This window comes from Electrona antarctica (assembly GCF_951216825.1).
Source record: "Electrona antarctica genome assembly, chromosome: 18".
Classification (NCBI taxonomy): Eukaryota; Metazoa; Chordata; class Actinopteri; order Myctophiformes; family Myctophidae; genus Electrona; species Electrona antarctica.
The window spans coordinates 10,019,715-10,038,028 of record NC_136799.1 but is presented as its reverse complement, the minus strand read 5'-3'; the positions used below and the strand labels follow the sequence as shown (position 1 = coordinate 10,038,028).

The 18,314-nt window shown below is 43.1% G+C and overlaps 1 protein-coding gene across 1 annotated transcript in view; it reads right to left on the bottom strand.

Moving 5' to 3' along the window:
• The window catches only part of LOC306942895 (uncharacterized protein), a 28,912-nt gene extending 19,285 nt beyond the window's left edge, over window positions 1–9,627 (bottom strand). Inside the window, exon 1 of the mRNA XM_079529063.1 lies at window positions 8,796–9,627. Within this exon, the coding sequence (XP_079385189.1) occupies window positions 8,796–8,864 (69 nt within the window). The 5' untranslated portion in view covers window positions 8,865–9,627. The remainder of the gene's footprint in view (window positions 1–8,795) is intronic.
• Window positions 9,628–18,314: the final 8,687 nt, after the last annotated feature.

Sequence of the window (18,314 nt, the reverse complement as noted above, 5' to 3'; positions counted from 1 at the left end):
TCCAAAATTTGCGCCACATTTTCACGATTTTTCAAAAATAGCAGACCTACAAGCTCGTAGCGCGCCACTCGGTGGCACGCTATGAGCTTGTAGATCTGCTATTTTTCAATAGCTAAATTATAACATAATTAATGCAAGAACAATGGCTCCTATCTCAGTATGCTAACTTCCCAGCCAGGAAAGACGTTGATGATGACGTCATTGCTGCTCAAAGCAGCTGATGTCTGCCCAGAAAAATGAGACAGAGTGAGTAAACACTAGAAAGGGTGCCATGATTGCCATCTTATGATGGGCATTAGTGAAGACTGTATATGAAGATAAAACAGTTGAAAATGATGAGGTAGATTCGAATATAAACTTGACAGGCCAGAGTACAACAGATACACTATTGTCTGACTAAAAGTCAGATTCATACTGTACTTTGTTGCACGACAGCATTGCGACCCATCAAGCTCACAACACACCACGGATGAGACGCATTGTGAGCTTGTAGGTCTGCTATGTTCAGCGTGTCAATGTGTAACTCACAACAGTACTAGCAAACTTGAAAAGATCTGTTCAAACTTCTGTCACAATCTTTAGCAATAATATGCGTGTGTAGCGTTATTCGGCTTTGGTTTGCGGTTAAACAGCGTGTCGGTTCGACGGTTTCTGAGTCAGCCTCCCAACAAACAACCCTTCAATTTAACATTGCCTTCGTGTGCCTTACTCAACAGGTTACCATGGTATTATCAATACTGCTGCTGACCAGTTGAGTAACAAGTCTGTTTCACAATCTGATGAACTACCATGCACTCACTCACACACAGTGGTATGTCACTGCATATGGGTCGTAAAAGAAAATAAGAATATGCAAATCTCAATTTAACTGGGTTTGTATGTTAAAGGTGTGTGTGTGTGTGTGTGTGTGTGTGTGTGTGTGTGTGTGTGTGTGTGTGTGTGTGTGTGTGTGTAGTGTACTATATACTATTCAAATACTGCAAGTATTTGAATAGGTCTATCTCCCATAACAAACAGTGGCAGGCCATCAGTCAAGCATGGACTTAATAACTACAGAACATCAACACAAAATGGGAAGCTTTTGAAACGCCATGCAATTGTTTTGTTCAGCGTTTGTGTCTGGTCTGTCTGTACTGAGCCTATATGCATGCACATTCTTCTTCTGCAAATATCATTACTGCATATTGCAAGGGCACATGCTGTACGACGTGGTACAGACTTTGCCTATCTGTCAGCAAAAATTAAAGAGGGAAAAAAGACAGCTTTGCATTTGCTATTCACTTGTTCAGTGAGGCATTGAACTGATTTGCTTACTGTTTTAGCAAGGTACTTTAAGTTTAACCAATGGTTAAGGTTTTCACAGTCAGTTTCTACTAGACTTACAGCCCTGAAAAAACAAAAAAACAAACAGTATTACGAAGATGTGCAAGAACTAGTGATTTGGAAGGCATTTGTAGAATCGGCCTCAGAGGTCATCACCCCACCACCACAGTATTTGGTGTGCGTTAGCTTTCCTGCTAACACTTGCTGAATGTGAACATGGAAATCAACTAAGGATGTATCCTTGACAATAAAATCTGGAGTGTGTTAGTTTAACCCCGAACAAGTGTCATAGAAAAACAGACCGGAGCCATTTTGTGACAGAGCAGCCTCTGGGAGACTCATTTTGATTTTCAACAATACAGTCATTGTACCGGTTTTTATGATGTTCAATATACACATTTATTGTCTCCACCAGGCCGAAGGCATGGGGAGAGAGTGTAACACCCTGGATTCGAACTCGGGCCTCCCGCGTGAAAGTCCAACATCTTAACCACTAGACCAAAGGGATATCCCTATGGACCGGGGGAGATATTAGACTATTGAGACCATCAGGCAGAGGCTCTGAGCCACTGCTACAAGAGCATGTTTTGCACTCCGTCCGTGTGTGTGTGTGTGTGTGTGTGTGTGTGTGTGTGTGTGTGTGTGTGTGTGTGTGTGTGTGTGTGTGTGTGTGTGTGTGTGTGTGTGTGTGTCCGTCCGTCTGTGTACAGCTAATCTCTGGCACCGTTAACCCGGTTGATGCCAAACTTTGCACACACACTCCCTGGATGCCAACGATGAACCTCTGTCCCAAATTTTCCAGAACGGCCTGTTATAGCGCCACCAGGAGGCCGACTTTTGTAAAACACATCTTTTGATATTACTCCTCCATATTTTGTCCAAAAATCATCCTGAAAATCATTACACAGTATCTCTATAGCCATGTGCTCAAGACAAATCTGTCCGATATTTCATATTCCATCCTGATTGGCTAACATTGGCTTTCAAAGTTTACAGGATTGGCCTGTTTTGAACAAAAAGCCTGAAATCATGAACGCAGCGTGCAATTTACGTGAAATATTTCACAGACATTCCTACTAGGCTGAGGAATATATCCCACCCTTTTCACATTGGCCTGTTATAGCACCACCAACAGGTGGATTTTTGCAAAACACAAAATGCCTCAATTCATCCAATTACCATCCAAGGCGTAAGAAGAAATTAAGGGCACCCTTTTCACATTGGCTTATTATAGCGCCACCAGGAGGCCACAACCTGACCTGCCCTGGTGGAGACCAGTGCCCCGACCCCGAGGGGCACTTTTTCTAGTTGTATTTATTATGCTGTATTGTATGTTTGTGACATGTAGATTCTCAGTCCCACAGAAGGTTCACAGATCTGCTGTTATGTGACATATTGTGTTTATCTATCTATGCAGATGCTGTTATTGGCGGAGCTGCCTTGAAGCCTGTGTAGTGGGGTGTGGTGCCTGAAGACTAAGAGCTGATTACATTATGGGGAGCACCTTTGGTGTATTTCTAGTACCTTGGGGTTGGTTGATTACTTAGCCATGGGTGGAGTCTGTAGTCTATTTTAAAGGGAATGGTTCAGTTGAGTGAGGGCTGCCATGGGGAGAGGCTGACACCTGTACCTCTCTATTAAGTTATGTTGTTTGAGTTGCCTTTTCTTTAGTTGACCAGTTTTTTATGTTATCCACACCTGGAACACATTAAAAACCCTTTTTTTCCCTCCACATACAAGCTTGCCTTTTTTCACAGGCAAAAAGCAGATCCACAATCCTTCTTGGTAACACGTTTGCTGTGCAGCATGGGCACAAAAGCACAACAGGCCCCATAATATGGTAGCATCAATGGGACTCGAGGGGTGTTACTGTTGATGTACACCTGCATTTAAGAAAATCATGTTTACCACTTCATCACAAACGTTATACACATATACACCCACACTGACACACACAATGCCAAGGCATGAGATGCACGCACGCACAATCTACTTGTGTGAGCAAACGCAGAAGGACCACCCACCATCACCTGGAATGCACTGCACACACCCACTTGTATCAAGCTGGTAAAACTGTTTGATCATGACCTCTAAAAGCTAATTATGACAACACCCATGCACAGCTACTTCAACGTTGGAGCACGTATCAACAAGGAGAGGCTTCTCATTTGTTCTCTATCTCTCTAAATTGTTGGCTGAGATGAAACTAATATAATAATAATAAGTAGAGGATATCCTCCTGGCATTCATTCATTGTTGCCTTAGTTTACCCAACAGGCGTAGCTGGTGCATTCAGGTCGAGGTCAACGGCAATTGTGTTTGACACACTGGCAGCCAAGTGGTTAAGCAGCAATGTCTCTCGTGGTGTTCAGTGCACACCGTAGGGAAAATAAGGCTTTATTTTGTGCCCATTCACACGGCGGCCATTTTGCTATGAAGTCAATGAAATGCCACCCCCGGCCGTCAGGCGAGCACATGTCATTGTATTGTAGCATGTTTGTAACCTAGTTATTATGTCACATGATATAGCGTTTAATAATTGTAAGAGGAAGCGTAAAAGTAATTCCCAGATGAAGAGCATTGATGTAGCCTAGTATGTATGTTGTTGTAGCAGACATATCAGGGTCTAGTTTGCCTGTTTCCCTGTTTCTATTTGATTCTTTTTCACCCGGCCACTGCTTTGGATGTGCAGACTAGCAATTATTTCATAGTTGTTGTGACTTAAGTGTGATAAATTACACTAAAAGCAAGAGAGGCATGTGGTAGAAGGAGCCAGTACAGCAGGTCTTCAGACAAATAGCGTCGGACTGCCCAACCATCCACCACAGACTTAAGCCTAACTCATACTTTGTCATACGACTGTGTCACTCACCGCAAATAACAGATTTTCGAACTGAAAATGTGATGCATTACACTTTAGCTGAGTGGTTCTCAAAGAGTTTCATGCAAACCCCCAAATTCAGATGTATGTGTATTTAACCCCCACCTAAACAGATGTTGTACCAGGGAGTCAAAATCTTTATATAATAGCAAATCTACCATCTCACAACGCATCGCAAAGGGTTGTGAACTTTGCTATTTTAGAATAGCCAAAACATTATGTTAATACTGGAACACCCTCAAGGACCCTAGGAGGTCCCTGGTCCGGTCCCTGGCATGTACTGAACTCCCCATCTGATTTGTATGTTGAACGGGGGAATGGAGTGTTTAATTTAAAGAGTTTAATAGTCAATCGATTCTGTACAACAATACAACACCACATCCAGCCCACCACTGTGTGCTGCATTTGTGTTAAAAATATCTGCAGCCGTTGATAAGTTGATATCACACTAACGGGTGGCTTACTTTCTAAGTGTCTGGTGCCTAGTAACTATAGCTTACAAAAATCATGTGTAGCAAATTAAATTCAAAATAATTATGCAATGTTAAGTAAGTCTAAGCAGTAAGCACTAAGAAAAAGAGGTTGCGCATCAACAATGGAGTGGAGTGCTAGACCTGCAAAGTCCAGTATACTGTACTGTACATAGACTTAAAGGAATTAAAAACATCCCCAAAAGGTAGCACATCCAACATTTCAAATCAATGGAGGACAAAGTACTCACATTTCTTTTTTTTATTGGCAAACACCAATAAACGAACGCCTATGTGTTTCGGCTATAAGCCTTCCATCAGAGCAATAAAGCACTGCTGTACTGTATACTTTAGTGATACATATAATTCCGGGGAGATTATCAAGTACAATGCCTTAAATTATTTCAAAACCACTTAAGCCCTATTTAATACTTAATCGTGGGATGGTAATATATATCATGTGGGGGAAAAAGCCAATCCACAGTTCCACACACTCACCTTAAACTCTCTTTTGAGCATGTACGTAAATATACAACTTTTTTTGGTTTTGTTTATTATTTGTGTGAATTTTCACCTATAATGACATGCCCAAAACAGGTTGAAAGTGTTTAATGCACGTAATGAGGATCACAGCAGAAACGACAAGCTGATGATGGGTCAAATGAAGAAGTGCTACGTGTGCCTGGAGTGAGAATGGCTGCTGCATGTTAGTGTGTCAAGAACGCTTGAATGAAATCCTTGTCACTCACTTCCATCGCTGAGCAGCTTGCTAAGCTGGATCAATGGAAATCTTGGAACTCGCAATGTCAGTGTATCCAGGCTGTCCAGTTCACACACGCACACACACACACACACACACACACACACACACACACACACACACACACACACACACACACACACACACACACACACACACACACACACACACACACACACACACACACACACACACACACACACACACACACACACACACACACACACACACACACACACACACACACACACACACACACAGCACTGTCCTACACTGACGCGAAAACATTCTCCTCATCCTCTGACAAACTCCCACACTCTTGCAGCGTCACGGTATAGACTTTGCTCTTCCTATACTGTAACACTCAAAAGGGATCTCGACCAATTCTAGACTTGTGTAAATAGTATTCATTAGCGTAAGCTCTCGGGAGCAGAACTATACCGGGGTCAGACCTAACCAGACTTGAAAATTGTAATTACAGGTCCGTGGCTCAAATGCAGAATGATATGAGAAACGTTGAAAACCACAGGCATACAGGATGGTAACTTCCCAGCTAGTTTCGCGTTGCCAGACTGTTGCCTCTCGCAATTTCCGAATGCTTCCATCATACAGTCTGGAGCAACGGAAGAGCTATCATGAGTAAAATATAAAGAGGAAGTGGAACCTCCTCCCCACTTCCGTTTCGTCTTTACAGTCGCGCAAATTTATCCTAATATAAATATAAAATCTAAGTATAGATAGCTTGCTGCTTAGTAGAAAAGGAAATAAAAAAATAAGCTCTAAAGATATTTTAAAATATATTTTCGGGAACGGAAATGGCAGCTTCCTTACTCGGGAGGTGTAGTTACAGACTATATAGCATTCGGAGATTGTGGAATAGTTGTCTGGCTATACGCAAGACTACTTCCCAGACACAAATTAGTGACGTCTTTATTGTGGCCAGATCAAGTCAATCCAAGACTAGTCAGATCTGTCCCAGAATATCACCTGATTTCAACCAACATAAATTCTGCCCACTAAGATGGACGTCCCTGGATGAATCAGAGAGAGTCCGATCAAGGTCATGCAGATCAACTGTAGTCATATCATAACTGTACAGATCTGGCCCAGAATAAGCTATATTATTTAAACTGGTGAAGACACCCTGGAAATGACGTAAAGATCATCCCCATATGGACTGTGATCTGGCCTAGTCCCTAACGTCACCGGAGGACGTCATCATAACGTCATGATGACGTCATTTGGCTTGCTGGGTTGGTTCACCTTGAACCTGAATTTCATCAGGAGTTTGTTTGGAAGAAATGACAGCTGCAGCATACCACTATGGTTAGTCTAAAAGTTACTTCATAACCACGCCGTACAAATCCTTAGTGTTGGTTTAACTCTGAGAGTGTACAAAATGCAAAATGGTTCCATTTGTACACCGAGTTAAATGACCAGTTGAACACTGGGGATTTTTACAGCACCGGGGGTTTTGTCAGCTGCCTCTCTTTGTAAAAACCATTGGGGATGCAGAACCTACTTACATACCGGTAGTTTTCCATGTGTGCCACACCAGGGTTCAGGCAATGCTTGTTTGCATACAATTCACCTTTATTTTCCACACTAACTGCAAATACTTGGGGGGAGTCCCATTGGTAAGCTGCACAGCATGTAAATCAAATGGTTCTCAAACATTTTCAATTTCTTTATTCAGTTTATTGTATTTACTTAAAAAATCACACCCGTGTGAACTGAGTGGTGTAAGGTCTTATATATCCTGTCTGACGTAATGAAATCATGTCTGACGTAATGAAATCACACCCGGGTGAACAGGGTGAACATAGCAACCATGCTCATTTTTTCTGCACTAACAAAGCCAGTTGTAGGAGTGGTTTACACCACTCAAAAAAGATGTATCCTTAACTAATAGCCACTAGCTGTGGCACAAAATGGCTCCTGCAACTCTCCTACTGGTTGGCACACAAAGGTAGTGTGGATGGGGCAAGTTATTAGTGACCCATATACACAATGCAGTACAATAGTACACCCTTCTACTCACAAAAAAGGGACTTATATGCAAAGCGAGCAGCCAGGGCCGTAAACACATTCAGAGAACAACTTTTAAGTTGACCCCTCGGCAGAAAGCTGTGTTGTATAGAGGGGGTCAAGAAAACTCTATAGTACTAAACTTTGTTTAGTAAAACACACACACACACACACACACACACACACACACACACACACACACACACACACACACACACACACACACACACACACACACACACACACACACACACACACACACACACACACACACACACACGCGTGCGTGTGTGTGTGTGTGTGTGTGTGTGTGTGTGTGCACTTTGAACAACATAATGTGGAGACATTACTGTACAGACACACACAAAAGATTTCCCCTCTGAGGAGAAACAGATGTGTAATAAATATTGTGTAAGTGTGTGTGTGTGTGTGTGTGTGTGTGTGTGTGTGTGTGTGTGTGTGTGTGTGTGTGTGTGTGTGTGTGTGTGTGTGTGTGTGTGTGTGTGTGTGTGTGTGTGTGTGTGTGTGTGTGTGTGTCGTGTTGTGTGGGCACACCTGTTTGTCTATGTGAATGAGAGAGTGTGCGTAAATGGTAACTCGTGTTTTCACTGCATTGTTTGTATAATTCTGTGCATTCCTTTTGTAAATGTCTGGCTACAAAAAAAAGAGCCATGTAGTATAACTCCTTTTTATACCACCGTAATGGATGGTTTGGAAGGCGTACACAGTACACAGTACACTCCCTGAGAAGAACACAACACATACTTCCAAACACAGACTCTGTGTGTGTGTGTGTGTGTGTGTGTGTGTGTGTGTGTGTGTGTGTGTGTGTGTGTGTGTGTGTGTGTGTGTGTGTGTGTGTGTGTGTGTGTGTGTGTAGACTTTCATTCAAGGCTATATACAGGGCAGGCCATGATCACAGTGCTGAAGTCTGCCTAACATGTCACAAGGCAAAGATAAACACACCTTCCACTATAGCCTGCTCATCTTCTTTTGTTTTATATGAGATGATGCAGCAATTTAAATGAAGATCTTTTCCAGTGGTTCTCAAAGTGGGGTCCGGGGACCCCCCAGGCCAGCTTTGAGGTTCCAGGGGGTCCTCGGCTAAATGAGTTCATAATAAGATATAGCATCCAAATAGGTATACCGTATAAACTTTAAGATTAAAACTTATAATATTTGAAAATATTTTTCTCTAAAAAGCTTGGGGGTAACTGTGAAATCTTGTATTTTCAGTTGGGGGTCCAACTTAAGGCCAAATTGGGGGTCCTTAGGCTTGACATGAAAAGGTTCGAGAACCACACTACTGATCTATCATTCCAAAACAACTTACCTTAAGTTGAAAGGGGTGAATCTCATTCAGTGAGTGTCTTCTCAACTTCTTAGTCAAGGTCTTCAGCATTTTCCCCTGCCCTGACTATTCTATTAGCTTATATATGGCTTATCCTCTTACAGTTGTTCTGTTGCTTGCTTTTAACTGGGCTGACGCCAGGTGACAGCTATACAATTAACTCATTTAAAATGGAAACTTTCGCACTTCGCACATTGAAAAAACAAAAGGCACGCAAGGCAGGACTCTCACTGCCGCAAAACGGACATAATTAGCCTGATACTGTAACACGCAGGCTCAAAACACAACTTATCGTACAAAAAATATATATTCAAGCAGCTCTTGGACAAGTGCTGTAAGCAGGCCAACTGTACTTTTATCAGCCGTACGTGCAGCATCCGACCTCGTTTAACATGGAGAAATGTCTTGTTGAAAATCCGTTACTTTGTCATAACAGCAGCGTATCTCTTGCAGCCCTGCGGGGCAAAGCGGTGAGCTTGTTATTGAGCGTCTATTCCTGGGAGTTTTCGCTGCGATCGTGTCCGTTAAAGGTCGCTCTCAACCCGGGTTCAGTTCAGTCTCACTGATCGCTCCACCATGACTTTTACTTCAAAAAAACAAGATGTTTGTAAAACAATGAAGAACTAAAATAAAATAAAAGAACAAAAAATCAACTTGTTCACATTCACACGCATCCAACCACAGCCACGCACACACATACACACACACACGCACTCTCACACACACACATTCATACAATACATACACACTCACTGACACAACAAACCAACAACTGCACACACACACAATCTACATGACGAACACGCATAGTACTCTCCGCTTATGCTGCTCGTTCATTGGCTTCTCTGCACAGTGATGTCATTAACCTTTTCTTTTTTTCCCTCAAAGGAGGGGCGTGTGAGTTAAAGCCATACTACGGGCGTGGAAATTGCAGATCTACAAGCTCACAAAGTCACTCACAGCTTGTACTGTTTGTTTTACTATATATTTTCAGCACAATCTGCCAAGTTTTCAATTTTTTCCAACCGTGTAGGCCTATATGATGATTTTTTTTTAAATTATTATTATTTCTTTTTTGCATAGATGTGTATATCTTTATGTATTTAAATGTTTTGATGAATGAAAATGAAGGACAAGTCTTATAGTGCCTTTTCTGTTTTTATCTTTTATCCTCTTTAATAGTACATTTTGTATTGAAGTGTACTTTCCTTGAACTGTACCCATTCTACAAACGGTTAATACAATTTTCAATCAATCAATCAATCAATCAATCCACCAATCAATCAATCAATCAATCAGGTGACATATTGCAACTATTCAAGGGGCTTTTAGTTTTAACTGCAGCTCCCGTCTAAAGCTTGAGAAACGTTATTTATTGAAATATTATCCCAACAATGTATAAATATACGATTTAAAGTTAGTTTTTATTTTATAATTGTATTGTTTTTATATACATTTTGGTTCAAACTTATAGCTTAGGGATCATCTATTTCAGTCCACCTCCAACAAAGATTGAACCTTCCATGACAGTGATGACACAAGGTGTCATGAGTCAGGGCTATACAGACAGTTTTTAAGTTGCCGGATTCAGTATTTAGATATTCAGATTCAGTATTTAGATACTATTTAGAACATTTATTTAGAAGTATTTAGAACAATTCGAAAATACATGGCATGGATGCACCTGGGACGTATCCTCAGTGATGTATCCCAAGGTCATCAGGGTTTCGGGGTCTCATACCCCTCACTCAGGTGACCCAGCCGGGGTGATCAAGTCCCGACTTACGTCCCAGTAGCTACCCTCGATCAGTCCCATTCGGGAAATACAGGGCCACACATGCAGTCCGCCGCTCCCGAACTACTCTGCCGGGACTGGGAGGTCTGGCGCGTGGAAGGACTAGGCTCTGTGGGTTGTCCTACATCTCACCATCTCACCAACAACCCTCCTACATCTCACCAGGTCCACTCCAGCTCTCACCAGGTGCAGCCAGGACCTGTGCATTGCACAAGACTCGCAGCACCAGACACTTCATTCAGGAGTGGCGGATTCTTGAGCCGCAATGGTTCCGCAGGCTCCACCGGGGCCAACAGTGCTGCCGGCTCCGCTTAATTGTGGCTTGAATGGCCCTCCTTCAGATTCAGTATTTAGTATTTAGATTTGATTTTTTTTTTATCAGACACACCCAACTTCCTATAGGGCATAGCAGTGGGCATGGTTTTCTGGTTCCACTGAAAAATCGGCCATTCATTTTTTCCCATAGAGATTTACAAAAAGCAAACAAGCCATGCAGGATCAGGGTGAATCATGCCCATAAAACCAGGACAACTCAAGAAGGGATGGAATATATATTTATTCAATATAAAATGAGAATGAATATATTTATTATGGTTTTGGCGATGAATTGGATCTGCTTTTTAGGTACTCAGATCAAGCGCATCAGTCCCAACCATAGGGACTCCGAATCCGTAGCTGGTAGCTGGGGTGGAGGAGGTTGAGCAGCAAAGGTTTAGGCAGACAGCAGCGCAGCAAAATCAGTGTGTGCAGCAGCAAACAAGCAAGCAGATTGAGCAGTGCAAACTTCCAGTTTAAATAGCCGGTATGAAGATGGAATGAGTGTGTGATTGGATGAAGTGAATCATGTGAACGTGATGCTGAGGCGGCCCAATTAAAGGGCCGGCAGCAACTGCACTGAGGTTTCCTCTGCATGTCTGTGACAAGTGCGATGCTCATTCCTTTTTCACAGAATCAAAGGTTTTATGGTCATGAATCACCAGGATCCTGGATGGCTTGTTTCTAGGCTTAAAATAATTGATATTATTGATTGATAAATCTCTATGGGAAAAATGAATGGCCGATTTTTCAGTGGAACTTAAAAACTGTCTGAATAGCCCTGACTCAAGTTCAAGATCAAGAACACCTTGTGTCAGTGGAAGGTTCAATCTTGGCACACACAATCTTGTCTCCTCCCAGTGGGACGTGCCTTGAGGATCTCCCTAGGGAGACGCCCGAGAGGCATCCTAACCAGATGCCCGGACCACCTAAGCTGGCTCCTTTCCAAGCGAAGAAGCGGCGACTCTACTCCGAGTCTCTATACATCGCATGGATGCACCTGGAACGTATCTTCAGTGATGTTTCCTGAGGTCAATGGGGTTTCGGGTCTTCCAACATCATACCCCTCGCTCAGGCGACCCAGCCGGGGTTGATCAAATCCCGACTTATGTCCCAGTAGCTACCCTCGATCAGTCCATCAGGGAATGAGCAAGGCCACACAATCCGTTGCTCCGGAACTACTCTGCGTCCCGGCAGAGTAGTTCCGGGAGAACCAAAATCTGGCGCGTGGAAGGACTAGGCTCTGTGGGTTGACTCCTGTCCGGGCCCCTCCTACGTCTCACCAGGTCCACTCCTGCTCTCACCAGGCCCAGGACCTGTGCGTTGCACCAGACTCCCAGCACCAGGCACTCCATTCAGGAGGGGTGTATTATAATGGCCCTCCTAAAGGCCTCACCAAGGTTTGTTGGGCATAGATGATACAATGACCCAAACCTTTTTTGAAAGTGAAATATCCCTTTAACATTTAAATAGTTTCATATCGTGAATAGATGCTGAAATCTATTCACATTCAAATGCTGAAAATAAACAGACAGACAGACAGACAGACAGACAGACAGACAGACAGACAGACAGAGTATACATATACATATACAAACATGTACCTAATCTATATCTACTGTATATCAGGTAGGCTATTTAAAGAGAGGGAGAGAGAGAGAGATGGAAAAAAGTACAACTGGTACGAGTGAGGCATCAGATTTCAATGATGTCATTCTCTACAACCGCTGTCTCGTGCAACATAATGGGCAGATGAGCATTTGGCTGAGGATAAGTGCATGTGTGTGTGTGTGTGTGTGTGTGTGTGCGTGCGTGCGTGCGTGCGTGCGTGCGTGCGTGTGTGCGTGCGTGCGTGCGTGCGTGCGTGCGTGCGTGCGTGCGTGCGTGCGTGCGTGCGTGCACTGCATGGGGCTGCATGGGGCTGCAGTGTGTATACGCTCCATCTTTGACCCTTAACTCAAACTAGAATCTTTGATGTTTTCTTTTCTCTCTTTTCTTCTTTAGAATGCAAAACATTTAATATATATATTAATATACAGTATCCGTCCGTCCGTCCATCCATCCATCCATCCATCCATCCATCCATCTTCAACCACTTATCCGTAGTCGGGTCGCGGGGGCAACAGTTCCAGCAGAGAGCTCCAGACTTCCCTCTCCAGAGCAACATTAGTAACTTCATCCTGGGGGATCCCGAGGCAATCCAAGGCCAGTTTGGAAATATAATCACTCCATCTGATCCTTGGTCTGCCCAGGGGGTCTCCTTCTCCCTAGGGAGATGCTCGGGAGGCATCCTTACTAGATGCCCGAACCACCTAAGCTGGCTCCTTTCCAAGCGAAGACTTCTCACCCCATCTCTAAGGGAGATGCCAGCTACCCGTCTGAGAAAACTAATTTCGACCGCTTGTATCTGCGACCTTATTCTTTCGGTCATGACCCACACTTCAAGACAAGACCATATAGGTGAGAGTAGGAACGAAGATTGCTCGGTAGACAGAGCTTTGCCTTCTGGCTCAGCTCTCTTTTTGTCACTACAGTGCGGTAAAGCTCCCAGCCTCCCACTGAAAATAGCAGATCGACAAGCTTGTCGATTGGCTATATTCAGTGGAAGCTTTCCCCACAATTACAGAAAACAGAAAATACACTAGCATATAGAGCCCTGAGGGACTCATCCATATGGGATTTAAGTGGTCACACTGTTCATCCGATTCCAATCCATCTAGTAAATGCGCCATGTCTCTATGTGTGTGTACGTCTGTAATCCACGTAACTCGAGAACCGTTCGCCCCACCGACTTCAAATTCGACACACGCGTTCCACAACCACACAAGGTGTGCAGTGCCGTCGAGTCGGTCGGACCCACGGTTGTCCAGAACCAGCACAAAAGCCTCTGCCAGGGCTCTGGACAGGGCCGAATTTGGCCAATTGATCACACCTGATCACCCCTAGATCTCCATATATGGAGCTGGCCTGTTCTGACATCACAACATAGTTCTGACATCCGCATAGACTTATTTGGGCATGTCTGACAAAGAGCTCCATATATGGACACAAAAGGGACACAGAGAGTGGTGCATTCCAACTTGCATCGTTCCAAGTAGGCCAGTGCCCAACGGGCACCCCTCTAGTCTCATAATATTTAGTTTTGCACAGATAGGCTACTGCATACTTATTGCACTGCAGAACTCCTGCTGAGACTATATGATATATTGAATACAATTGATGTTGTTGTCCTTTGTAGTGTGACAGATTAACATTTTCAACCAGTTTAAACGCCTCTTGCTTCTATTTTGATGAACGACAAACTGGCTGTATAACGACACCATTTACCCCTCAAGGATAATATACATATTCATCAAATGTATAATGAGTTCTCTTTTTTATGGAGTTCTCTTCAGTTTGGCTTGTTTCTGCAGAAGCTGTAGCCTACAAGCACAGACAACAAAAAAAGGAAACTGTCTACATACAAAGGGTTCGTCTTTGCCCCTTTCTTACACAATATTTGACAATTTGGCCAATTTAGGTCTTAAAGTTCATTCAATTGTAAATTTAGAAATGTGCAGATACCCTCATACACTTATGCTGTATGTTGGTTTGTTTACTGTTGTGTGAGAAAACAATGTTGCACCTTAAGCTAATCATGATCTGGGGACCTCCCAAAATCATGATGGGGGGACCCCCCTGGGGGTCCCGACCCACAGGTTGAGAACCAGCGGTCTACAGTTAGCTTTAAACATTTCTAACTGGCTTGTTTGTTTGTTCCTAACACCAACGACCCCTGGGGCTTTGCTCTGGGCCAGTCTAGCTGAGAAACCTTTTTGCTGCTATAGCAAAAAGCATGTGTATTGTCAATACACTGGGCTGTTTGCACTATACACATTCCCTGTGCTGCAAGTTTGAATTGGTTAATGTGCATTTTTTTTTATCAAATGAAAAGAAAACTATGTTTTATTATACATTCATGCTTGTGTATCAATCTTGTCACATTTGGGTTTTGTGTGAAAGATATACAGTAGCCTACTATTTCATGGCTCTTGTAGTGACATAGTTTGTCCACATGAGGGCAGCATTGGTGTATGGTTTGGAAGAGCACGACATTATATTACACCGTGTGTGTGTGTGTGTGTGTGTGTGTGTGTGTGTGTGTGTGTGTGTGTGTGTGTGTGTGTGTGTGTGTGTGTGTGTGTGTGTGTGTGTGTGTGTGTGTGTGTGTGTGTGTGTGTGTGTGTGTGTGTGTGTGTGTGTGTGTGCGTGCGCCTGTGGTGCGTGCGTGCGTGTGTTAGTTGGTGGACAGGATGTTGTTTGTAATGGGACTAGTTGATTCGAATTAATTATTAATTCAAACCCCTCTCACCTGTTGCTCATCTACCAGCTGCCCATTCACGCATAGCCTATAGAGATGGCCTCATAACTCAATGACTAAAAAACCTTATTTTTAAACTTAATTGCTGCCTGACATTCTCACATTCCAACAGTCTCACACTTCACTTCAACAACAATTAACTGAGATCCACATTGCTACAGACAGTTGACCTTCTACAAACACTAGTTAATAGTTATTAATATTAGTGAAATCACTGAAATGTCAATTCTCTTCCAACATAATCTGTGTCCAAAATATATCCAATCAGACACTGATAGGCTCCATGGACAGCAGCCATTGGAAATAAATTGGGCCTCGATCTTCCTTACTTCCTGCAGGAGCTGAGCTGTGCCAGTTCACATTTATAAAAGAGACTTTTGTCTCAATGTGGCTTTTACTGGTTTAATAAAGGACAAATAAAATAAAAGAATAAAAAAGGAAGCACTACTTCATTGTGGTCAAACAGACTCAGGGTGCTGATATTGTGCACGTTGGCTCACTGGAAACACTCTGCTACACCAGTGGATCACAAAGTGTGGTCAAGGGACCCTCAGGGCTCCTTGAGGGGGTTCCAAATGGTGTGTAACTCTGAGAAAAAATAATTAAGTGGTTAAGAAATAGCCTCACCTCTGCCCCAGCCTGCACTGCCCTGACCTCCAACCGTGGGGCACTCGTTAGTCCGACATGCGTGGCCGGTTAAGACTCACCAACGGCTCAGACATGCCTGGCTGGTTAACAGGGACGTGCACATAGATATCAAAGGGGGCTTCAGCCCCTGCCCTTTTACCCGTCTGTAAAACAACTGCCCTCTCCAGACCACGAATGCAGCATTTACTATGGTGAAAGAAATGCAAATGCCCTCCTCTCCTTTCCATGCCATACCGGAAGGCAGCATTCAGGAGAATTGTTTTTTTCCCCGAAGTCTCCTGAACTAATTTGTTTTTCGAAATCCATGTCGTACACCGCATCTCCAGTAGATAAAGAGTGCAGGGTTGCGCCCCCAAAAATAGCTGATCTACAAGCTCTCAACGTGTCGCAGCGCAACGTGTTGTGAGCTTGTAGATCTGCTATTTTCGCTATTTTGGGCCAAAAGTGCCCCTCTTATGGGATTTCAGCCCCTGCCTCTCTAACACACTCTTCACGTGCCTGCCAGGAACAGTACGATTCCGCGTGCTGTTCCTACCTTTACCTGCATACTTGCTGGGGGGCTAAATTGAATCTTGACCGTCAGGTCAAAATGTACGTCAGATCCTAGCTGTCTACTGTACAGTAGGTGAAACATGACCTTTGACACGATCTAAATGTCTCAATAGAAGAGCAACAAAGTCACATAATGAGGCTTTAAACACTGCTCTGCTATTGATGACTGCATGGTAGGCTACATTTATACAATCATTCACTTGATCTTTCTACACTGTGTGACCAAAGATTGCAAACAAGACGCAGTAGTTGTACTACCTGTCTTGTTTGCTCTCTGCTGGTCGGTCACTGGTGGTACCCATGTATCCATGGGGGCCAGGGGATGCAGTTAATAATGTGTATTTGTATTATTTATTACATTAACATTATAATGCTGTTATGAATTAACTGCAGTTTATTTCAGAAAAGTATTCTCTTTCTTTACATATACACCAGCTAGTCTCAACCCCTTTCATTTCAAGGACCCCCAATTTGATGTGAATTGGGCCGCAGTCGCAGTCCCCCAGAATAATTCTATCTCTGAGCCCATATCCCAACAACATTTTATCGTTAGTCATGATTTAGTCTGATATGGTCTGTCATTTGGCCGTTTACTGTCTATGTACTGCACGTTTACTCTGATAGAAATGGTTGTGTAGGCCTGGACGGTTAGTAGTACAGGAAATCTATGGAAAATACAGGATCAACCTCTAACTAATTGCAAAAAAAACGAACTCAGCTGATTTTGCATCTTCAATATATCCTGAATAAAAAAAAAAAGTTGCCTGGAATTGTCTGAGGGGAAAGTGTTGAAAATAGCCTGTACAGTGTGGCCACCATTGACATCCTATTATAAGGTAATATTTTCTAAATGTCCTTATGCTTTAAGTAGCATGTGACATATCAAACTAGGGGCTAAATTTGGCCATAGCAACTTGCCCAAATGTGCTGACCTCATTACATTTTGGCAAGTTGCTATGGCCAAATTTAGCCCAATGAGTGTTTTTATGCAAAACTAATGCTTGGAATGGCTTCAGCATCATGACAACAACCTAGTTTGATATGTCACATGCTACTTAAAGCATAAGGAAATTTAGAAAATATTGCCTTATAATAGGATGTCAATGGTGGCCATACTGTACAGGCCATTTTCAGCACTTTCCCCTCAGACAATTCCAGGCAACTTTCTTTCTGTTATTCAGGATATATTGAAGATGCAAAATCAGTTGAGTTTGGTTTTTTTGCAATTAGTTAGAGGTCAAATTACATTATTACTGGACTATAGCTCAACCGTCTGGGCACCTAGTCCTAGGCTGCTAAGCCTGATGGTGTGCTGCGGGTTCGACTCCTGATCCTGACAGCCTTTGCCGCTCTCCCCATTTCCCGTCAGTCTACTTCCAACCTATCAATAAAAGGCAGAAAAATCAAAAAAATATATCTTAAAAAAAGAAAGAAATGGTTGTGTATGTACTTGAACATGAAATAATGGTGAAGATGAATCAGTCACTTAGCTGGGGATGCCCTGGCGTCCCTGGTCCCCATGTTGAGAACCAGTGACCTATTCTAAAAGAGTAGTCGCTCACCTCACCTCACCTGGCTACTACACCCATTGCCTCCCACAAATGACACAACACCATGTCAGAGACAACTTGTGCTGTGTTGTCTGTCTAAAACACAATACCACACATGCTTAATCCTCAGAGGGTGATTTTAAGGATCAGGAGGGAGACGTTCCCGTTTCTTAGTGACTCACCGATACTGAAAATAGCTCTAAAATGTATCGTGCTGCGTATTTGAAATGGTGTAATAATATTTGAAATGTCAAAACAGACCTTAAATAGACACTTTGATT